The sequence below is a fragment of the Orbicella faveolata genome, unplaced genomic scaffold (genome assembly GCF_042242905.1).
Source record: "Orbicella faveolata isolate gen_17 unplaced genomic scaffold, um_ofav_v1 contig_48, whole genome shotgun sequence".
NCBI lineage: Eukaryota > Metazoa > Cnidaria > Anthozoa > Scleractinia > Merulinidae > Orbicella > Orbicella faveolata.
In genome coordinates this window covers 4,532,162-4,556,064 of record NW_028301578.1, presented here as the reverse complement: position 1 = coordinate 4,556,064, position 23,903 = coordinate 4,532,162, and the positions used below count along the sequence as shown (strand labels likewise).

The 23,903-nt window shown below is 37.2% G+C and overlaps 2 protein-coding genes across 4 annotated transcripts; one reads left to right on the top strand and one right to left on the bottom strand.

The window, feature by feature from the left end:
* The first annotated feature begins 4 nt into the window (after window positions 1-4).
* Window positions 5-23,720, top strand: LOC110054786 (PX domain-containing protein kinase-like protein). 3 transcript variants are annotated; one of them, XM_089280764.1, is made up of 21 exons: window positions 5-181; window positions 304-354; window positions 3,038-3,085; window positions 3,556-3,645; window positions 3,987-4,083; window positions 4,622-4,699; window positions 4,997-5,076; window positions 5,277-5,351; window positions 5,969-6,073; window positions 6,901-7,002; window positions 8,846-8,882; window positions 9,538-9,583; window positions 9,849-9,927; window positions 10,729-10,846; window positions 12,164-12,245; window positions 12,657-12,705; window positions 14,324-14,401; window positions 14,531-14,617; window positions 18,315-18,357; window positions 20,150-20,206; window positions 21,597-23,720. In XM_089280764.1, the coding sequence occupies exons 1-21, from the start codon at window positions 92-94 to the stop codon at window positions 21,788-21,790; spliced, it is 1,686 nt and encodes a 561-aa protein (XP_089136890.1). In that variant the 5' UTR covers window positions 5-91; the 3' UTR covers window positions 21,791-23,720. The 3 variants fall into 3 exon arrangements, with proteins under 3 accessions (XP_089136890.1, XP_089136892.1, XP_089136893.1); XM_089280766.1 differs by lacking the exon at window positions 3,038-3,085; XM_089280767.1 differs by lacking the exons at window positions 18,315-18,357; window positions 20,150-20,206; window positions 21,597-23,720 and adding an exon at window positions 16,464-17,583.
* Window positions 11,191-11,965, bottom strand: LOC149096085 (uncharacterized). Its single transcript, XM_089281418.1, has 2 exons — window positions 11,900-11,965; window positions 11,191-11,775 (listed from the first exon to the last, which is right to left on the bottom strand). The coding sequence occupies exons 1-2, from the start codon at window positions 11,963-11,965 to the stop codon at window positions 11,191-11,193; spliced, it is 651 nt and encodes a 216-aa protein (XP_089137544.1).
* Window positions 23,721-23,903: the final 183 nt, after the last annotated feature.

Below are 23,903 nucleotides of genomic sequence, written 5' to 3'. Positions count from 1 at the left end.
TTGAAAGACGAACGACTTCGAGTGGCTGCCAGTGGTCGTTCATCCGCTTCAGTCGTGTTACTGTTAACTTTGAATCATCGTTTCCCTAGAAATGGCTGTTGTACCTAAAGGCAAGAAAATTGTTAATGACACTACGCCAATGATATGCACCATCGAGGGTATTGCCAAGAAGGAACATGTTGTAAGAAGCAAACTTGTATTTACAGTGTTGTCTGTGCGTACATGTACATTTATACGAGATGCGAAATGTAATGCTCCGAACCGCGACAAACGTCTTATGCTTTTCGCTCGGTTATGTCGCAGGATTATATCATGAAAGTGCAACGAGGAATCAACCATGACGACTCTTGGCAGGTCAGTCTCAGCCGCATATGATGTGCACATGATTTGCATATGATGTGCGGGTTTAAACTTACATAATAGAGATAATAAATGAAAATTTGCGTTAAAGACCCATTGCTCCCGCGCCGGTGTAATAGGCTTTTGGTCATTGATCTTAAATCATCCAAATCCTGGGCTATTGTAATTAGCTTCAAGGCCCGTGGGGATTTGTCAAGGTTATTTACACAGTTCATCTAGTCATCATAACTTAAGAAACAACAGTTTTTGCAAAAGAGTGACAAAATCAGTAGTAGATTCTAATATTTGCTAAATCATTGAGTGAGGAATCAAAACTGATATATGGCAATCAGAACTGAAATCAAAATAATAGTAAGCTTGCATGTACAGGTGTATGTCTCAATTTGGCATGTGCTTTGTTGGGTGTGAAATTAGATCACACTTCTTGAACACTGGTTTCAAAAAATGGGACCACCCCATTTTCTCATCTTTCTTCCCTCAATAAATAGTGTACTTTTCATAATTTACATATTAAATAATGAATGAAACAGTTCTCTGAACATCTGCTCAGACTACAGGAGATTGAGATAGGTGTTTGATGGTGGAGGTGGTAGCTTTTGGGAAGCAGACCCGGGGAAGTGTTACTACTGACATGACAGGAATTATCTGCGAAAATCTGGTGCAATAATTAGTTACATTTAGTCTTCACCAAGTCAGGGCTTGAAAAAAGTGCCCTCTGGTTATCTGGGACAAGTAGATTTTCTTGCTGACCTAGTAACTTGCCCAGGGAAGTCATCTGTCAGCCTATATTTAATAAAAAGAAAACTAAGACTTCTGCAGGGGGGCAAAAGTTGAGAGCTGCTTGACTTATGCACTGGCTTCTTATTAATAACTTATTCAGGACCTTGACAAAACCAGTGAACAAACATTGATTGAAAAGAGAACCAACACTAACAATAGACAAAAATTGACTGCAAATCCTCTACATATGCTGTTTACGAACTTTACTTGAAGATTAAATTATGATTATTACATTGTATATTTTACACTGTGTTTTTCTGGAAGATGAAAAATGAAGGTTGAAAATTGTTTTTTAATAATTTAGTTTTGGAAAAATGAAAAACAAAATCAAATGAAACTAAAAACTTTTTCAGTTTCCTGTTTTCTCAGAAATGATAATTTTGAAAATGATGCAAAGGTTCATGCATACATGTAAATCTAAAAGTTTGTACGTCTATTGTTTGCATACTGTATGTTTTATAGCACCTTTGGAGACCTGTAAGCTAACAACAGCTGTACTTTATCCTATTTGTTAATTGAAAATAACTCATATCTACTACTTGCACTTAATAAAGTGTATTAATTATTGTTTGGCACACGATGTAGTCACTTTAGATGTAGATCGCGACGTTTCGACTGCTTACTGCTAGTCTTCTTCAGGCGATAAGGTCGACAGATTGCACGGTATCATTTATATCACAAAGGCCGGCTGTGATTGATGCATTTCGATTCTCCTATTGTTCCACTGTTCTGACGAGTAGTTGTTCCCTCAGTAGTCCACCACTTAGTTTACAGGCTGTTAAATTTCTTGAATCATACTTGGTATTTATTATGCAGACACGACTGTTTTACTGGAAAATACACCTCTCGTAAAATTCATACAAAACCACATCCGGGACTCGAGTGGCGTATTTTCCATATCCTCACTAGTGAAGATATCGATGATTTCACTGATATCAAGTTTGTATCTTAAATTGTTCTTAAATTCGTTGGTGTATCATCAAAACATCTTTGGGTCTTCCTTGAAAGTCTTCGGCAATGTCCGGTAATCTTTGGCAATCTTTGGTGATCTTCGGAAAATTTTGGAAAATGTTTGGCAACGTTTGTGTGACCTTCGGACAAGTTTTGAAGAATCTTTGGAGATCTTTGGAAAGTGGTTGGAAATCTTCAGAAAATCGTCAAAAACGTCGTCATCAGTACGTCTATATGATAAAAAGAACATTACAAGTTAGTTCGAAGATATGAATTGTATGTTCTTTTGGCAAGAACAATATCTCACTTGTTCGCTGCGCTCACTTGTGAGGTACTGTTCTTGCCACTTGAACATAAAATTCATATCTTCTCGCCACTGTGTAATATCCTCTATGTATTTCACAGGAACTATTTCATGTGAGACTTTCTTAGAAATAAAATACATGTCAGGGTTTTAAAATTTGATGATTAAGCAAAATACTATCCAATAATCACAGTTGGTATTTAATTTTTCATGTAACAGTTTTGGTCTTGTACTTACAGTATGATAACTCTATTGTGTGCGGAGCTCAGCAGAAACAATTGAAATAGAATACATTTATCAGGATTTTAAAATTTGTTGATCAAGCAAAATACAATATCAGCAACTGCCCATAATTTTTCATGTATACATGTAAGTCTTGGTCTTGTACTTATGATAACTCCATTGTGTGGAACACAGCCTTCGCTTATCACATCGAGTCCAAATCTCCTGCTCTTACTTTATCTTCCAAGCTTCTACACTGTATTCATCCATCTTAAATTCTTAAATTCATCCTTTCTACGTGTGGCTTCCCTCCTTCACTGGCTCTCTTACTCTAGACCTTGTTCATAAATGAAAAGATTAGTTCTGATTCTGTACGTCTAGTTTCTATAACTTGAACTTATATCATTATTCTTTTCCAAGGTTGTGCATCGTTATAGTGAATTTGTAACTCTACAATCAATTCTTGAGGTACTGAACAGTTTGTGTGACTTGTGTACGTGTATATAAACTTGTTTGAACACAATTTTAGTTCTTAGAAGCAGAATTCATCACACCCTCTTACTTTACCTGCAAGCAACAGATTTTTTTTGTAAAAGAAATCTAGATATAAACTACTTGAAAATGTATTGATTAACTCCTAGAGGTTCATTGTACGCAGGCTTTAATAGCCAGATGGGCATCCAGACATCCTGTTGTTTTATTTTTCATATGTTGCCTTATAAATAATATTGTTCATTAGTGCAGGCCCTAGAGCACATTAAATTTTTGGACACCCACTTTTCAAATCCTGGCTAAAAGCCTGATTGTATGCTATTGAAGGCCTAACAAGGCCTTTTCTGCTAAAAATAAAGTGTTAGTTTTACCACTGATTAAGACAATATTTTCATGTACTGTATGTACATGCAACATGCTCATTACAAATTTTGTTCTTGATTCAGGTATCTGGTATCGATCTTCCCCTGCCACCAAAAAAGGTATTTGGTAATATGGATGCCACATTCATTGCTGAACGGCAGCAAGGTCTTCAGGTAGGTCAACTCTACCATGAACACTTATGTGTATTTTGTACTCTGCAAAATGTATACTGTCAAAATTTGTTCAGTCTACATGCAATCACTTGAGATGAAGAACTTAATGTTTACATTTACACATACACTGTACTGCTTTTTACTTTTTGCTCATGGCTTTAAAAGCTAAATGTTTGTCGCCGTGAGCTACTACTTTGCTGACAGCAGCTACATGTATATATACATGCACGTGCAAGAGCTGTTTCATTCCAGTAATAATTTAATTTTTTTGTCATCACTTCAAGACCTTGAGTTCATACAGTTGTGACTGAATGCGAGTGCCCAATATATTTTTTTTTCAGAATTACATAAACTTGATATTGGCCCATCCAATTTTAACGCGGCATATTGCTGTTAAGAGATTCCTTGACCCAGCCAACTACTCCTGGGACTTTCAAGGCAAGTTCTCCATAAATTAAGTCTTGACATGTGTCTATCAGTGCTGTATAATGTGAAACATTTCATTAGGCTAATTAAAATCATTTAGTATACAGAAATGTTTGAAAGATTTTCAGTTAGTGTGAACCAGCCAAGTACAAGTACCATCATAAATGATACTAGAAAATCTCAATGTAAAAAGGCAATTTACATACATGTATGTATGTAGTTATAAATTAAAGAAATGACTACAATATGTGAATTGTAGCTTAGTGAATTGAATATAACAAACGATGTTATTTACTGCAAAAGATAGCTGTGAGAAACCTGAAAACTCACAGTTTTTCATTTACATTGTATAATTAAAGCTACATGTGTACTAGTGTACTACTATGTATTATGTACTAGTGACTGCAAAATGTAGACCTGTGCATGCTAATTAAATTTAATAATATAATCAAAATTAATTACTAACAGCTAATTATTTGTGTCAGTGGAAATTACATTAAGCTGTGTCATATTGAATTACTTCATGGACTTATGATTTCTCATGCCACAGAGATAGCCATGCAAAATGTAGCGATGTTCTTGAGATCAGTTCCAAACTGGGAAATAGTTGAACCATTGCCTGACATAGGTAAATGAAGATTTTGTCTTGCATGTGTACCAGTAGTTGAACTTTCAGACCTATGTACCTTCTTAATTACTGTTCAGTAGCATTTAAATGTAACTATTAATTACAGATTAAAACATTATATATCGGTAACAATTAGTAAGAGAAGTTTTCAATTGTCGGTGTGTCTTAAATTATTAGCATTTGTTGAATTGGTTGTACAGTCATGTAACAATAAATTACAAAATGAACTCACAAAAGATTTAATGAATAATACCGTAGTATTTAATAGAAATAACTGTGAACTTTTTGTTGTTTCAGGATGGCGGCTAAGAAAGCAGTTCTTCTTAATAAAACCTACAGATCCTACCAAGAAAGATATCAGAAATATTCTTACATGGGTATGAAATTTGATTTCTGAAAAAAGTAAAAGTTCTGATCTCTAGATAATTTTTTTTTTCGAGAGGGAGGGTGGTGGATAACTTGAAATTTTCATGGATATACTCTTGAAATACATACATTAGATCTGCATTACATACAGTTATAATATTATTATGGATAATTATATAGTAAAGTTTTGTCTCCTGTTTTCCTCTTTTAGACAGACTATGGTCCAGAGTTTTGTTTGGATGAGAAAGACCTGGAAGCAATATTAAAATTGATGACCTCTTTACAGGTAAATTGAGAAAGATATTTTTGCGCTGATTACACATAATACATATTCTGGGAACAGTAAGGACAATCCACTGTTGTTTTTCTTTTTGGCAATGAACTAAAAACAGTAGAAAGCATTCTACAAATTATATTCTGTTTACACAAAGTTGCACTATTTTTGACAAATTAATGATTTCATTTAATTTTCCTTGTAGTTTGTTGTATAATTGAATAATAGCATTTGCTCAGGTTATTAGAGAGGATAAAAAGCATTTTATAAAGTTAATATTACATGATAATGAGTTAAGTAAATGATTGAAATGAATCTTGACTAGTAATTAATATAGGAATTATTTTTACACCTCAGGATATGTACATGTAAGAACTGTCTGCATATGGGAAAACACATTTAAGCAGTGCACTTAATACAGCATAATTGCTATCTATGTAGTAATTTTAATAAATATTGTAAGGCGCTGTTGAATATTTTCGTTGAAACAGTACGGTATAAATTTTTACCTTATTATTTTATTTATTACAGTATTAGAATCAAATTAGAGCATTTAGCCAACTACATAATAGCAAATTTTATTGGAACAAAATTGAGTTAAATTACTTTTTGTTATTGATATTTTTCAGCATCCTTATATATGCCCACCATCATTTACCACAATTAATTCAGAAGGAGTCATAATTGTGAGGAATTTTATGCCGAATGGAACACTAAGGGATTGCCTGTGTAAGGTACACGTACAACTTACATTATTTTTGCTTAACAGAGTGTATTTATTTGCTCATCTCAGTTATTTCTATTATTTTATTTCAGTTAATTTTTGATCTCAACTATCGTGGTTTGTTTTCTTTGTGTTAATTAACTTTTTAAAATTATTTAATCTCTAGTCAATAACTTGATCAGTGTATTACATGTACGTACTGTCTAGGCATAAATTGAAAAAAGGGTAACTAACTTGCAGAAAATGTATTTCAATCTTCTTTGTTAATAGTGTATTATTTTAGGTTCATATTTAAGTGTCACAGTGGTAAAAAAATCACTCACCTTGTTAATCTTGGAATCTCCAGAATTCTTTTTTAGTACATATATGTATGAACTCATACTGATTGTACATGTACACTGTATGCCAAAGTCAAAAATATTTATTATTAAATAATAATATTTAATATGAATGCTAAATATTAATTGTTTTCACTGCTCCCTATAAACTTTCCTTGATTCTATATTGTAATTGCTTGCATTCCCACTGAACTAATACCAATGAGTAAATTAATGGAAGGGTTTTCAGGTGAGTGTCATGAAACCAAAACCAAACCAATAACTTACATGTACCAATTACACTACTCAGTCAATCTCAAGCTGTGGTAAAACCAAAACCAAAACCAAAGTAATTGCCTGATTACTTTCAACACTCAACTGAAAACCGCTCTAAATACTACCAATACTATCGGTATGTACATGTAACATGTTTTAACCAACATAAGGTTAGGCTTGTTTTTGAATCCCTCCATTGCGTATCAATGATCAAAATTTTTATTAGCTGTTTTTAATGTTTCAGGCAAAACCAAAACTAAATCAACTTAAGAAATATGGAAATCCAAAGTCTAGAGCTGTCTTACATGAACAGAACATTCAGCTTTTTGGAAGACAGATCTTAGAGGTGAGCATACATACAAAATTTGTGTTCAAATTAATGTACAATTCAATATACTGTATTATAATAAAGTATGATGTAATAGGCTTGTAGCAATGTAGTCTAAATGAAATTAATGCATTTGTGCTTTATCCTAAAATAGCACTTTATTAGCTAGAGAAAGTATGACAGTGTATCTTTATCCCAAAATATTTGTCATAGTCGAGGAAAAGGTTGTTGTTGTTCATCGTGGTAGATGCAATAATAAAATGTATTATCGTTTGTCACACGATGTAGTCACTTTAGATGTAGATCGCGACGTTTCGACTGCTTACTGCTAGTCTTCTTCAGGCGATAAGGTCGACTGATTGCACGGTATCATTTATATGACAAAGGTCGGCTGTGATTGGTGAATTTCGATCCTCCTATTGTTCCATTGTTCCGACGAGTAGCTGTTCCCTCAGTGGTCTGCGGTTGTACCGTTCTCCTGTTGTTGTGTTTTTTGATCGTGGGCATCCATGCTTCAGGAATTTCAATTCCACTATCCCTGTTGATGTCATTAGGGTGAAGTCTTATGTGAATAGCTTCCTTGATCCTACGTGTGTACCAGTGAGGATCTCGATCAATAAACTTGACCTCATTCCAGATAGGATAGTGGCCGGTCTCGTGGGTGTGTTCAGAAACGGCGGAGGTCTGGGTACGTTTAGCCGGGTTGACGGTGTCCTTTGGTCGCACTAAGTGTGACCGAAGTGTCGTGTCGGACTTGAAGACGGTGCGAATGCCTTGTTGTTCTAGGCAGCGGCGGAGAGACTCCGAAACTCCTTGGACATAAGGTAAAACGGCGGTGGATTTAAATTCCGCGACGGGCTCTCCTCTTGGGGTTGTTCGTGCCTTTGTGATCTTCTGTACAAACGAGGAGGGATATCCGTTAGAAACAATTACAGATGACAGATGTTTCTTCTCTCCAGCGATTACTGATGGTTTGGTCACGAGACGTTTAGCCCGGTCGTACAGACACTTCACAATACCGCGCTTTACTGACTGAGGGTGGTGTCAATCATACGCTAGGTACTGATCAGTATGTGTTGGTTTCCTGTAGACGCTGGTGGTAAGGCGGCCATCAGGTTCTCTATAAACTGACGTGTCGAGAAAGGCGATCTTGCTGTTATTCTCGATCTCCATGGTGAAACGGATTGATGGTTGTTGACTGTTTAGGTGTTGCAGGAAGACGTCAACTCTGTCGCGATCCAGGATGGTGAAAGTATCATCTACGCAGCGTTTCCAGATCTTAGGCTTGCAAGGTGCGGACTCTATTGCTTGTTCTTCAAATATCTCCATGTAGAGATTAGCAATAACCGCTGATACAGGGCTCCCCATGGCTGCGCCGTCTTGTTGTTCGTAAATCGATCCGTTGTATTGGAAGTACGTAGATCTTAATACGAAATCCCAGAGGTCCGCGATTTGAACTGGTGTAAGTGTCGTGCGGTCAGCCTTATCGCCTGAAGAAAACTAGCAATAAGTAGTCGAAACGTCGCGATCTACATCTAAAGTGACTACATCGTGTGACAAACGATAATACATTTTATTAATATTTGTCATAGCTGTCTTGTTGAATAGTTAGATAAGACACTTGACTAGATGTACAGCTGTATTTATTAGCTTTGCTTGCAAACAGAGATTCCTGTAAATGAGAAATTGTTTTATTTCACATGACATTCTGGTACACTAATAATACATATATATGTACAACTGTAGCTTACTTTACAACAGCAAGCAGTTCAACACCACTTGATGGGTCAGACTAAATTTACAGCCTGTTGGCTCAGTCTGAGAGTCTACATTACCTTTGGTATTGTTCTTTATTTTTCAGGCATTAAAATTTTTACATGAGAAAGGGATTCCCTATGGTTAGTATTGTCGGTGGGGTCACTCCTTTTAATGAATTTGTCTCCAATGCAGTGACAGGTGCAGTGTATCATATCTTGAGAAACCTTAAACAATTCAAATTTGCCTAACAAAACAAGTGCATACATGTACTGTATGCATTAACCACTGACTGCATAGTGATGATTAATCTTTAAATTCAGATATTTTTTGGACTAAAAAAATATAACAAAAAATATTTTACGATAACTGCAGAAATTATCGCACGCCCATTGGCTAATTTTTATTCTCAATAAGCAGACAGACACATGAATTTATAATTTATGCGATGCGTCAACGAGCGAGAGCAGACAATTTGACAATTTGTTATCGTAAAAAACAAATTGATGTCAGTTTTTAATGCATCTGTCCTGTTATTGACAATGAATTTCGTCATAACATTGTTTAAGTAGTCTGTGAATCCACGAGGCCATCAGCCACTTTGACCATGTTATGACGAAATTCATGATCAATAACAGGACAGACGTATGAAATACTCTTCATTTCTCTACACTTATTTTATTTTTATTCGTTTTATGTTTATTTTTATCCGTTTAACGGTAAGGAGTTAGTGGACGTTTTCGCTTTCCCGGTCACAATTATATAGGAGAACCGTAACAATAGTTTTTACCGTTGCAGGTCATTTACATACAGGAAATATTGTCTTGGAAGGAAATGTGTGTAGGTAGGTCGGCAAAACCCTCAGGCTGGTCACTTCGTAAGGTTTTTTTCTAACACAGCAGCTAGATTATAATATTATTTTGCTTCATATTGAGTCACTGTAGTATCCCTGACGAAAATGGTAAAAAAAGAAAGAGACCTAGCTGTGGATTCTTTGTTTTGTTTATTCATAATATTTTCACGTGAGAAGTTAAAATGTGGCGTAGAGACAAGGTCGATTGATAAACTCTTTTATTAACATTTTTCTGCCTTCTTCTCTACAAATGTAGATTACTAGAAATTGAGAATGGCTTGATGGGTATCCCGTCCATTCACAGACACCGCTATGTTCCCATGAAAAAAATACAGGTACATGTTAACTAACATGACTTTATATTATTAATTAACCTATTTACTTTTTAACGAATGGAACTCTGTTTCTAAGATTACAGGTATATCTACCCATGCACAGAAGAATCTCGCCAATGCCCCTTGTCGATTCTTAGAAACATATTAAATACAAAATGTTTTGTTTTTATTGTTGAGTAACTGCAAGATTTGTAACTGTTTCATTTTGCATGTAGACTGCAGTAGTTCCGCTTTTGTCTTGACATGGAAAGTCGTAAAATTCAGAACAGAAGTACATGTAATTTATCTTTCATCTCGGTACCTTGACTCCCCGTGGGATTAACGAACGTTTTTCATTCACACTTGCAATTTTTATCGTCATGTTTCCTCCATAGCATAACTCTGTACTCCACTTAGTAAATACTCATACATGTGTACAACCCACAGTCCCTTTCTTTTCTCTGACGTAAGGTTAACGCTCAAAACGTTATCTTCGCATACTCACCACAGCAGTTAACTTACCTGTATGAACTTCAACATCGATAAATTGTCAAGTATTGTTTCATTTTCCCACCCACGCAATCCAACAATTCCTTCAGGAACTAATACCTTTACCCTTTGGTCTTAGTTTTTCAAGAAAAAAGAAACAGGCTTTGCACTGCAATATTTTCCTCCATTTTTTATTATTATTATTATTATTTTTTATTGTAGCCTGCGATGAACTAGCATCCCATCCCGGCAGACGGGGGCAGCGATACCCCAAATCACCTCACACTTCGGCTCATGTTGTTTCTTAAAGCAGATTATCTTCTCTCGTTTTAGGAAAAGGAAGCTGAAGACGTTTACTGTTTTGCTCATGTGTTATACGAGATGGCTTTTGGTGATGCATTGCGTAGCAGCACATTGCATGATGTACCTCCTAACTGCCCATCTCAACTCAGTAAGTGTGCATTAACCTTGTAAAACTCTTCAGAAAATTCAGAGTGATGACGGTTTTCCTTTAGTTATAGGTACTGAATGTGAACTACTGTGATTTAGAGGGGTAAGTTTCTAAAGAAACTGTGGTGCTGCGTCGGTGGGGAGTATAACAAGCTAATTTGGTTTTATCAACTGGGTTGATAATGTGAATTGGCCACCGTAAAGAGATTCGAAAGCTGACGTTTCGAGCGTTAGCCCTTCGTCGGAGCGAATCATTGAATTGTGGGTTTTGTGTAGTTTATATACAGAAAGATGGAGCTACGCTATTGGTTGGTGCATGGTAACGTGAAAAACAACAGAATTATATTAGTTGAATAAAAAGCGTCCGTTGATACCGTGAGGATTAAGAGTGTCGATTTGAAAAATAAATTTTTGTTCTAGAGGTTCGCGGCTTTCCGTGCTTCCTTGATACAGGGAAAGGCCGCAGACTGCCATATGTTGCTTAGAATGATTGGGGAGATCAAGGTGTCTCGCGACCAGTTTAGATGCGTTTTTGTCGTCTTTCTGTACATCACGAAGCTGTTCTCGGAATCGGTCGCCTAGTCGTCTCCCTGTTTCGCCGAGGTAGAACTTTTTGCAAAGAGTGCAAGTTATGCAGTAGATGACATTGGCTGAGGTACAGGTGAAATGATCACTGATCATGATGGATCGCTTGGGTCCCGATATTTTCTCAACGTTGCGAATGAAAGGACGTGCTTTGCATCGTGCCTGTGCGCATTTAAAAATTCCGGGTTGATCACGGTTTTGGAATGCACTTCTGACTAAAAAGTTACCTATGTTTTTGTTGCGTTTGAATGAAATTAATGGAGGTTGCGAAAAGATTCTACCAGTATCGGGATCATTTTGAAATAATTTAAAGTTTTTTAGAACGATAGATTTTACTGCGTGGTTCTGAGGGTGAAATGTGAGGGTGATTTACACCAGTACAAAATTTTGTAACTGTAGTACGATGGAGGCCTAGGTGATGGCTGGTCTGTTGACCTCTGGGTGAATCAATGCAAGTTCGAACACGGGCCTGAGAAAGACATGCACTTGACTTTGACGTCCAGAACAGTTCCTCTCTCCCCGCCAAGGACTTCATTAATGCGTGCCAATGAACTTTTAGTGAAACGTGACAAAATATGGGAGGTTTAGAACCCCTTTCAAGGCTAACAATTCTTTTGTGATACTTAGAAACACATGTAGAACAAAGCTTGTAGTCATTTTCTTTGTTGTTGTTGTGAGCACAAAACGTTTTGGTGAACCCTTTACTTGGTACATGTGATGTTTTAATCTACAGGATCAGTTTTGTTGTCGATTTTAAGTGATGAGGCGTGTAACAAGACAGGTCTTCCGTCGGTTTCTGATCTTCTTGCTAATCCGTAAGTAACTGCAATGTTCTTTGATGATTTTTTCCCTTTTTATTTCGTTATTCTGGGACTACATGTATACATATCTCTTTTATTAAAGCCAGTGTGTAGAAAAGCCATACACGGTGCCTGCCAAGAATCATTCAAAGCATAGCGTCCAATTATGTTTACTAGTTAGGTTAGTGTACTCATAAAGTGAAAAGTACTTTCAGTGCAACAAAAGCCCTGGAGCCCTGTTTTGTGGATTTTGGAGCCTTTTAAAAGAGTTTTGTACTTTATAACCAGATCTCTAGGTACCATACAAGTACATATACTGCGAAAGGAATACTTCTTCTACATACCCTCTTAAATATCAAAGGCCAGGGATAAAATATTTTGTTAAGTCATCATCATTTTTGTTGTTGTTGTTGTTTTTTTTAACAGGTTTTTTACAGCAATAGACCTCCCTTCCACTGATAAGCCTCAGCTTAAGGTAAATAACTTAAAGGAGGTCACGCCAAAAAACGTATATTTTTTTTTGTCAACGCTAATAAAAACCTTCCACTAAGTTTAGCCACTCACCGGAGTTTCAGCTTCTTAAGTGCAGGTGTTCCTTGTGAAATTCGTCTCCAAATTCGAACATCGTTGCCGCCATTTTGAACAGTATTCAGCTGCCAGGCCGCGTTTTCGTGACGTAATTCCGTCCGAGAGATGGCTTCCGAAGAGGCTTTTAACTACCACTCTGCGTTATGGCTGGTCTTTAGCCATATTATTTTGAGCCAAACATGCTCCAAACTCCGCAGTGATAGCATCGAAGATAGTGAAGTGGAAAATCGCTTGGAAAAAAATTGATTTTGCTGACCTTGTGAAGTCAGTTGCTGGTTTTTCTCCTTGCCGCTAATTTTGAGTCGGACCGAATGACGTCACATAAACACGGCCTGGCTGCCAAGACAGTTTCAAAGTGGCGGCCTCCGAAGTCGATCTTTCAAGACGAATTTCTTCAGGATAACGGGCACTTCAGAGGCTGAAACTTCGGTGAGTGGAATAGCTGAATGTTTACTTGCTATAGGCGAAGACTAAAAAAGTAAGCTTTCTGGAGTGACCTCCTTTAACTGTTGGAGCCCAATATAACTGAGATCAAGCAAAAAACCGCGATGTGTTACAAATGTTTCTAGTTCGAGTTCAGTTACACTCTTTGGTCTACATAGGCATGGGAGAACTACTGCACAGAACGATTACAAAAAAGAAAGACATATATATTGTATGTGGTAAATCGTGCAATTGTTCTCTCCAACGACACGTAAGGCGAGTTTGATTTTAATTTCTTTACGCGAACAAAATTTTCTTGAGCAAAAGTCTGCCAGGTGTGGTTTTGTGGTCGATGTCGTTATTGTTAAATTCATTAAAGCGTAAATTGCCTTCTTTTTACTTATCAGTCTTACAGTAGACAGTGAAAACCGTTTCAGTTCTGGTCAGAAATAATTCAACAGTGTCTTGTTTCCTATATGGGTGGTAACCGTTACAATTTGTGATAATCGGTATTGACATAAATTAATATTTTGCTGACACGGAGCAATGAACTGGGTGCGAGCGTAGTACGTGAAGACTCATGGTTAGTGCTTTTGTGAAAAGAGACGGTTGAGAAACTTGAGACATTCTACAGTCAGCCTTGCCACTCGCAGCTTCGGAAAAGGTTTATTTTTGGTTCTAGTGTTGTGTGAATAGTGTCATCTTATTTATCTTTCACTCTGTTGTTTATATAATAACCTTAAACCCCAAAGGTAGCGCCACTGCATTTGGTCGGGGGTACACGGTCCCTATTCTTCCTAATTTGATAAAGGTTTTGGGGGTTTCCGTGTCCGGCTTTGGCCCATGTAACGTGTTATTTGATGTATCTTTTATCCACCTTGTTGTAACAATATTGTCTCAACTAAAACATATCTTGGGCTTGGCTAACGAACATGCCCATGCCTCGCAACTTGTCTTCAGTTTTGTAGTGAAGGCAAAATCGCTTTTGTCGTGTAAATGTAGCCGCCTGTAATCCTTCACATACAGGGGAAACCTCTACTTACAGTTCTAACCGTACAGTGTCTTACCTTTGTTGATTTAAGATCTCAAGTAAATTAAAGGAAGCTATTAAAACAGCTAAAGAACGCGCGGAGACCAAACTGAAGGAGGATCAGAAAATGGTAATTAGACAAACAGTATTTAATCTGTTTGAATCCCTGTTTTGTTTACGGTAGGCTATTAAAGTCCGTTTTATTAACTTAATTGTTTATAAATTATTGATTATTGATTATGTTTCTCTTTTTAACCAGCTGCGGCAGTTCCGCAGAGCATCGAAAGCGCATGCCCATCATATGTCAGAGGAAGAAAAGAAGAAGAGGAAAAAGTCGGCAAAGAAGGTGGAAATATCTTAATCTTGTTTTCTACTATCAATACCAATTGTCTCACCATTAGTTTTAGAACAAGAACTGCCCTTTTGTTCTCTCTTGGTTATTTTTGGAAGTCAGACTGAGGACTGGACAGACAGACAGACAGATAGATAAGAGCTGGGCAAACATATTGGTTTTTATACCATGCCTTACAGCCAATCAGAATACAGGAACGCCTTTGTACACTCGACTGTACTACACCTAACCTTCCAATGAATGAGTTGCCAGTAATCGGATACCAGTGTTTGCGCAAAGAACTCTGGGATCGTTAGGGGGCTAACATTGCAAGTCACTAGAAGAAAATGTATGGGGAAATGTTGTTTCGACGCCAAAAAACATGGTTTTGGGGAGAGATCAACGCTTTTTCGCCGTTGTTTTATCGCGAATGGATTTTGGCAATGTTGGTACATGAAAAATGTAAGTTTTTGTTTGAATAACCGTGAAATAAGTGATAAAATTCACCGATAAACTCCCTTTTGCTTGCGTGAGGTTTATTGTGAAATACATTGAAGGGAATATTGAAAATTTCAATACACACCTGATCTCGAGAGGCTACCCGGAGCAAATGGTAGAAAAGACCCTCCGAGAAGTTAAATATAAAGACAGAAAAGAAGCTCTAAAACAGAAATCAAAAATTGCAGAAGGAACTACTACCCTTTGTGTCGGGCAATTTCACTCAACCGTCAATACCATACTTTGGAAAGCATAATCACGCACAAATGACTTTTAAATACAAATACTCAGAGATATATTCAAGGAGTCACCCTTGATCTGTTATAGAAAAGGAAAATCACTGAAATACGTGCTTGTAAAAGCAAAACAAAGGCTTTGAGCAAGACAGTAGCCACACAGCGTGAGTCGCGCGGACTCGTTTGTCATTAAATCAACCCCAGACAGTACAGTGATCGCCACCGGGCTTATTTGCAGTATTATTTGTATGACTGAGCTTTCAAATAAGCCAAAAGCAGCCCGTACACAACTTAAAAGGCTTTACTGGATTATTTCCTCTCGATTTATACCTAATTAATTTTGTAATATTTTCAGACCATTACGCGATGTAAATTTCACAATAAACCTCACGCAAGCAACGGAGTTTATCGGTAGATATTCTCATATATTTCACGATTAATCAAACAAAAACTTACATATTCCACATATCAACATTGCCTAAATCCATTCGCGATAAAAACAACGGCGAAAAAGCGTTGATCTGTTTCAAAAATCGTTTTCTTATACCTCGAAACAACTTTTCGCCATACATTTCCTTCTAGCGACTAGCAATGTTTGGCCCCTGACGATCCCAGAGTTCTTCGCGCGAACACAGGTATCCGATTACTGGCAACTCATTCATTGTCCGCAGCGCAAATGTTGCATTGTTTCTGTTCGCCAATGGATTTTCTAAGGCATGGTATAAAATAGTTGAGCAACTTTTTTCTCGTGGTACATCTTATGTAATATCCCACTTGTAACTTGTATTTTCTTGGTATACACACTTGCCTTAAGGCTCGTATGTATACCTAGAAAATACAAGTGACTCGTGGGATATTCCATGGTATGCCACTCGAAAGCGTTGTATTACTAGCTTAAATTGTATGAAGCAACAAAGCAAAAACGTAGGCACGTAAGGCGTGCAAGAGCTTAGCTTTATGGTGGCAAAACACGATACGTAGACTGTCTATTGGGTGTTAGGAGAAGACTGACTGCCTATTTCCATTGGTTAGAATCCCAGACAGTAAGGTTAAAGCTAGTCCCGACTGTTTAATCGTAAATCTTGAGGCTTTCAGGTTTACTTAGTTTCACTTTTTGGTTGTTGTAGTCAAGTCAATGAGCTGGTTTTGCGTGACGGAAAGAGGAGAAAAAGGCCGAAATGTTTCGCCCCTAACGCAGACAACAAAGTTTGCTTATCTACAAGGTCTGACAAAGCTGTATTGGCTTCGTTTGACGAGAACGTGTAATATAGCGTCCTGCAATTGATACAAAGTATCGTGACTGCATTGTTAGTGATCACAAACAGGGAATTTTTTTTTTCTCCGCTGAGAAATAAGTTATATCCTTATGCAAACCTGCCCTATTATTTTGGGACTGGTTTGGTCTCCATTTTAACTTTAACGCTCGTTAATGTTGTTCATGTAATGTATCAAACACGAGAAATGGTGTTTGGCCACTTTTCGAAACACGGAAAAGAGAATTGAAAATACGACACGTGGCGGACGAACTTTGAGGTGTTTTGAAATGTGGTCAATGTCTGTCCTTTTGTTGGCGTTAAATTGCATCAGAACGTTGTAAAAGTACGTGTAGCTGTCCATATGTGGTGTGTTCAGTGTGTTAGAATGTAGTTCAAAAAGCTTTAGTGCAATGTGAATTAAATCTTACATGTTCATCATTGATGGACGAATACATGCGAAAATTTATTCTTTATAGTTTTGTAGTAATTTAAGAAACGCTTTCAGAGAAATTCAAATAAAACATTTACTGTAAGTTATTTTTTGCCGCAAAAGGCACATTTAAAATTGATTTAAATATGAAGTGCCTGCCAACTTATTAAATATATAGAGATCTTCATTATAACTATTGAGTAGTAAAAGGCACTTGCAAAGAAACCTGAAAACAAAAGAAAAATGCCAAGCTTCAACACAATTCAAACCAATGAAATTGTTAACTATGATCACACATGGTTTAAGAGAGTATGATATAAGAGAGTAATTCTCCCATACACGAGCCTCTTCAAATGACAGTTTTTGAAAGGGACATTTTATAATAAAACTTCTTGATTGGTTCAACTGTTTTGTCGCATTTTGTTGTTTGTATGTTTGTTTTTATTGCGTCAGTTGTTTCACAGTGAAGTCATCCTCATCATTTATTTGCCACTATATACAATAACAATTTAGATGGGTCGAGGATATATCCAAAAAATAAAAAAAAATAAAAAAAATAAACCACAAGGCTGATAGCGGATGTCACTTCAACAGTTCTAATTTTTAGCTCGACATTTGGCGTACCTTCATTAAGGTTTTTTCTGTTCTTGTTGAACCACTTATGGATACTGGCAAAGAATTCCAAATGACCTTGATATAGTTTCTTAAATTGCTCAAGATTTTTGCGGCAATGGTGTGATCGATAGTTACTAGCTGTTCTCGTGAAGTGACAGTAAAGAACGGAACAATAATACGCGAACGATCTGCATGCTGCCACGAGTTAACAGGTCGCGAAATCTTCCGACTTGACAAATACAAAAGCTGCCATGGGTTACAAGACTGATATAGATCTCAGAAAATTATCACAAGGCAATATATGAGTTGTTTTCTTAAAGGAGCTACGTCACGGTTTGCGCATCTTGAAAAGTTTAGCCTAAATTTTTCAAGTTCGTCGTCTGTAATCCGTGTCAATCTTCTCCATCCTTAACCATCCTTGTTCCTTTATGGTTTATTATTATCTCTTTGGTGTTTTTTTTTATCTCAGTCAACTACTATTTTCAGGTTTCTTTTGATTTAAAGTTGATTTTGTAACCGGACAAAAATAACTCTAAGTACAGTGACTGGGCTCCTTAAATTCATCTCTTGATATGGGTTTGTTTGTTGTAATTGAGATCGTCTCTCCTCTCCCTCCCCTCCCTCCAACCTGGGTCATTTCGGTCTCCTGTGAATGGTTTGTTTTCGTTTTCTCGCAGCTGCAGAAAGAGGCTTCATTGTCAGACACGACTCAACCGTCAGGTAACATTCTATGCATTTTTTTCAAACTTCTATCTATTTGATAGCATAATGTGGAGCAGGAAAAAATGTTTATTGGATTTTACTCTCACCTGTAGCTCTAAAACTTAACAGACGATCAGCTTAAATTATGGAATCTCTCAACTGTTACAACTTGCAATGTGAAATAATATTGTTGGGGCTCATGTTTTTTCGTCAGCAGACAAAGCTTAGAGAAGTGTCCTGATGTAAAAATAGCTAAAGAAAAAGTTGTATTCACCTTCAGTTTCTTCAGTCCTGTAAAGTCTTGGCGAAACTGCAATAATTATATACACAAGTTTTATCTTTACACCACGTTTTTGGTGAAAATATTCAAGACTTCCATTACATGTAAACATCATACTCTATTAGTTATCAGCGACTGCACACGGTGGCCGAACACAGTTTTCGCGCGCGCTTTTGCTGATGCAATTCAGCGCGCGCACAAGGATTGGAAAAAACAAACATGCCGTCAATAGAGCGATCATTTTATTTACTCGACACCAGCACTATCTGTGTTATTTTTCTCTATAACTGAACGCAGTGTATTGATGGCTTAAGTCTTTGGTTACAAGGATATGTTAGCCGAAAAGGTAACGATGCAAAGAACCCAGCAATTCTCAGCTTCTTCTTTGTTACCGAAAGAACCCAGTTAAATGCAGTGCATGCGTAGTAAGTCAAAATATTGCAATTGAATGAAAAATTGCACTCTTGGAAATACGCCTATTTCTCGAGAACCACTCATTAGAATTTCAGGAAATTTGGCACGAAAATACTTTAGGAAATAAGTACCTGGATTATTGAAAATAATTGCACTTTAACAAAGGAAATTCTAGATATTCCAGTGAACCCTCAACAAGGGATAATTAAAGATCTCTGTTAAATTATTAGCAAAATGGTGTTAACTTGTGAGAATCATTACAAGCTTGTTGCATACAAATTATAAAGAAAATCTAATGACTCGATTTTCTACAAATAAAGAAAACCGATTTTAAAGGCCTGTTTATATTTATTCATGTTGCCATGACAACGGCACATACGTCAGCTTAACCATCAAAAAACCAAAGTTTGTGTTGTTAACTTGCTGCTATTTTTTGGCGACCGAGGGATCAAGGGTTTTAGAGAAAAAGGTGAATGAAACACAGGTATCAAAAACTGTGTTCAGCCACCTTAAGCCCATATTATGGATGAAATCCTCTACAGATAACTAAGAACTTATTTAATCACGTAATCTTTCCGTGGGGATGAAACATTGCGTGACGGGCCGAGCATGTCTGCATAGGGGACTGGTGCTCCATAACCCCGTTTTCATTTAGGTCGTCACGCAATGCTGCACTGAGGAGCGTTGTGTGACAATCAAAATTGGCTGTGAAAGAGAGTTCCTCATTGCTTCATCGATAGGCGTTGTAACATGAAAACATGTCCATCCGAGGAGCCTGAGTACTAGAAGCCACAGACAAGTGGTTTGTCGTATGTGTTGGGCCTTCTTTGCTTAGTTCCTGTACGGCTTTCTCCCAAGCCTTCGCGGTCAATTGATTTTGGTGACGTTTCCCCCGGAGTCCTCTTTACGCCTCGGGCCACGTGACCCGAAAACTATTGACTGAGGCAAAATATCGAGGCCTCGCAAATAGGAAAGGGCCTTCTCACCATGGCAAAGGAAACTCACAGTAAACTACCTGTTGCTGCCTTTAGCTGTATGTCGGGTTTTCTTTCTTTTATAGTGCTTAAATTAATTTGCTGTTGTTTGAGTTTTGTGTTACGTTGTCTTTTTTTGTAGCCGCTGCCCGTCCACCGTCTTCGCCTGCGCCCGTTTCACCGCGGACTCCAACCTCTGGTGTGTGTAAGAGCTTATCTATATCCCAGCTAGACTTGATTATAATAAATTAGGGAGTCGTTGAAGGGACATTATCACGGCGATTGCTAAAATTATGACTGAGCAGTTGAACTCGAATTGCTCCAAAAGCTCGAAAATGAGGATATCAAGTGAATTGTTGAAGGGATGCTAACTTGTAATTAGTTTTTATGCATTTTTTTCAAGACATATGGTTTGGAAAACTCTGCCATACTTTTTCAATTTGACATCACAGCCCTTTATGCATGTATGACTCCTTAAATACTCCCTTCGTAGCTTCAGTCCAATTGTATAGTAATTTTTAACAAAACAAGACTGATATATTTAGGTCTTGGCTTGTCGAAGTCCTGATCTTGATAGTACCTCTGCAAAATGTAGTGCTGTGTTTGAGACAAACAGACCAGCAACCTTCTTGAGTTAAGATTCAATCACCAGACAGTTTTATCGAAAGAAATTATCAACACTGCTGGATGTATTTCTTTATAAAAGAGCTTCATGCTTGCCTCGACAAGCAGCGCACATGACACTAGTCACATTGACCTTTCCCATGTCAGTCCGTGCGAACAGGGAAAGTCTTTTAAAACAGTACTATTTCCACATTGTGCATTCTTACCAATTTAAAATGGCGCTACCCAGTGTGATTGAAAATAAACAAGTCGAGACCGAGAATGTTACATCTTTTTCTATGATTGCATTATGCATTATTGGCTGTCCCCTTGTTTTGATCAATATTAAGTGACTCTAAATTAGAGTCAAAATATTGTGAACCTTTCTTTATTGTAGTAAACCAGAACTTTCAACAATGATAAACATCCTTGATCTCGTCTTGTTTATATTCTATTCCAAATTGTCCGACGGCTGTGGATTTCAGTGTAAACGATGCACCAGGTTTTCATATTGTTGTGTATATTGAATGCCCATCTCTGATGCAGTTTAAGTTACGCCTGGTTGCTTGTAAAATAAGCTATCACACTAGGCATAAAGCGGTTTTCAATTGAGTGCTGAAACTAATCAGGCAATTACTTTGGTTTTGGTTTTACTACTGTTTGAGATTGGCTGAATAGACTAATTGGTGAGTAATTGGTTTGGTTTTGGTTTTACAACACTCAATTGAAAACCGCTCTATACTTCAAACGTACTGTTCATCTTTATTTCTGAATCGGGCGAGGACCGCTTGAGGGAAAACAAAACTGTTTTACTGGCACTACGTAAAAACGGCAGTTCATTACTCGTCGGTTGGTATTTCAGCTGGCAAAACTAGTCTTCGTCTGCTCAACGGCTATAAACTCAATTTGCTTTAGTTCAGTTTATGCTCATTAGTATAAATTTTAATTATTTGCCTGTGACGTGTTTATTCTGTTCTTGCCAACAGGTTCATCTTCTATTCCGCCTGCTCCCCAAGCTCCTGCTCCGCCGCCTGCTCCTTCCTCCCAGGCTCCCGCTAAGAAGACATCGCCCCCGCCAAAATCACAAGAACGAGGCGCCTTGTTAAACTCCATCTGCGACTTCAGAAAAGGCGGCTTGAAAAAGACGGTAACAAATGACAAGAGCAAGCCATTGATATAGAATAGTAGGTGTTTCACAAAGGTTTTATGTATTAGAAAATTTTTATGAAGTCAAATATATTTTCACTATCCATTAAAGATATTTCTCTGTAGAAACTGTCACAGAACACGTTCGTGAAAGTTGTTATATATAAACACATTTGAGTCGCTAAAGGAAAAATGACGACTTTATATCAGTTTGTAGTAATACATTGCTAACTTGTTTGTGAACCAATACTTAAAACGTTACCAACCTTGTCTCCTCTGAGTTCAAAGAGTGAGCTCCAATACTCGTCGCGACATGTCATGTCGTCACGTCATGTCGTCACGTCGTGACAACTTCGGCGTACTCTCGAGTAATCGCGCTGTTGTCTTATTGGCTACTGAAAATCGGAAACGTAACGAGTGTTAAACGATGATTTTGTCACAACAGCACTTGTTCTCCGAATAAATTAGGTATTAACTAATTTCCTTTTTATGGTGGTTGTGTTTTAAGTCTTCACTCCCCCAGAATTGTGTCGTTTCTTTCGAGGAGTCGCTACTTTCGCTGTTAGTAACTTTACGTTTATTTATGTTGTTTAATTAACCTTACTTAAGTGACTCTATAGTCTGGCGATCGCCAATGAAAGTTTTCAAACTTATGGTGGTGTTCGTAAAAAAAAAAGTGTGTTTAAGGTCAAGGAATTATGGTTTATTGTTACACTTAATGTTATTTTAATTCCTATTTCTGTTGAGTTCAAATGAAAATTTAGTTCTTGATATCGTATTAGGTTCATATTTCTAGAGCTGAAATAGTGCGCCTTAACGGCGAGTGAAAGTAAGGGCTTAAAACAAGATGAGAAATCTTACAACAGGCCTGATGCAAAGACTGCCATGTTGGCAGTCAAAACCAACTTGGAGTAACCATTCCAAGCAAAAATGACTTTTCGTAATAATATGACTCATAACATCTTTGACTCAGACGCAATTTTGGCAGATATTTAAAACATTATAAGGACAAGCTGATACGCTGGCCCCGGTTGTTCGAAGGCGAGGTTTGTTTTGTTAACACCTATCTGCTGGCTACTGATTTATACGGTGGATTGCGTTATCCAGCCTTGGGACAACTGGGGCTTGGTCTTGCTTATGACGTGTTTATTCCATTCTTGCCAACAGGTTCATCTTCCGTGATGGTTGACGAGGGCGCAGCCCTCGTCAACTATCATATAGCATATTCATATAGCATATATCATATAGCATATTCATATAAACTAGCATATTCGTTTTAAGAACATCAAATTTCCGCGGGGCAACTATCAGCCCATAGTTCCTCGACAGAAACACTCTATTGTTAAAATAGTGAATGAGACCCAAGATAGAGACCGTCAATATTCTTCGTTTTGGTGATCAAGCATAAATTTTAAAGAGTGTTATTATTATTATTATTATTATTATTATTATTATTATTGTTGTTGTTGTTGTTGTTATTATTATTATTATTATTATTATTATTATTATTATTATTTTATACCTGAATAGGTAGTTCATCACCTGACAAATTTCAAGTCCAATTCACATATGCAGCATTTTCAGATCACTCCACGGCGGTCACGTTGATTTTCCCAAACAACCAACTTTCTTTGGTTTTTGGGAAATGTGTTCTTTTTTTAGGCAAAAATGCCCAGTTGTTTGGGAACACCGATATATGGCCACCGCGAAAATGCTCTATTATGCACGTCAACGTGGACTTGCATTTTCAGTTTGCTTTAATTCTGTTTTTTCTTGTTCTCCCTTTGTTAGTAGGACGCAATTGAACGTGTAACGTACATTTTGATGTAAAGTAATTACGCCACACGTGAAATGAATATAGGTAGTTTGTCAATAAAAAAAATCAACTTGGATGTATGTCTGTCGGAAAAAAAAAAGGTGGACGTGGAATTTTAGTAGAATAATTATTAAAAGGACAGAAACAATCTCACCGTTTGCTACTGATTTACTATAGTTAAATATGTTAGGGTTATAGAGTGGCTTACTTCAGTTCATCACCCCGAGGGCCTGGTTAGCTCCTGATTGGGCAAGATGAATTAAATTCCGCACCCGAGAAAAGCGAGCAAGACTGGGCTATCTTGTCCTCTAGGGATTACTCGATGCGTCCC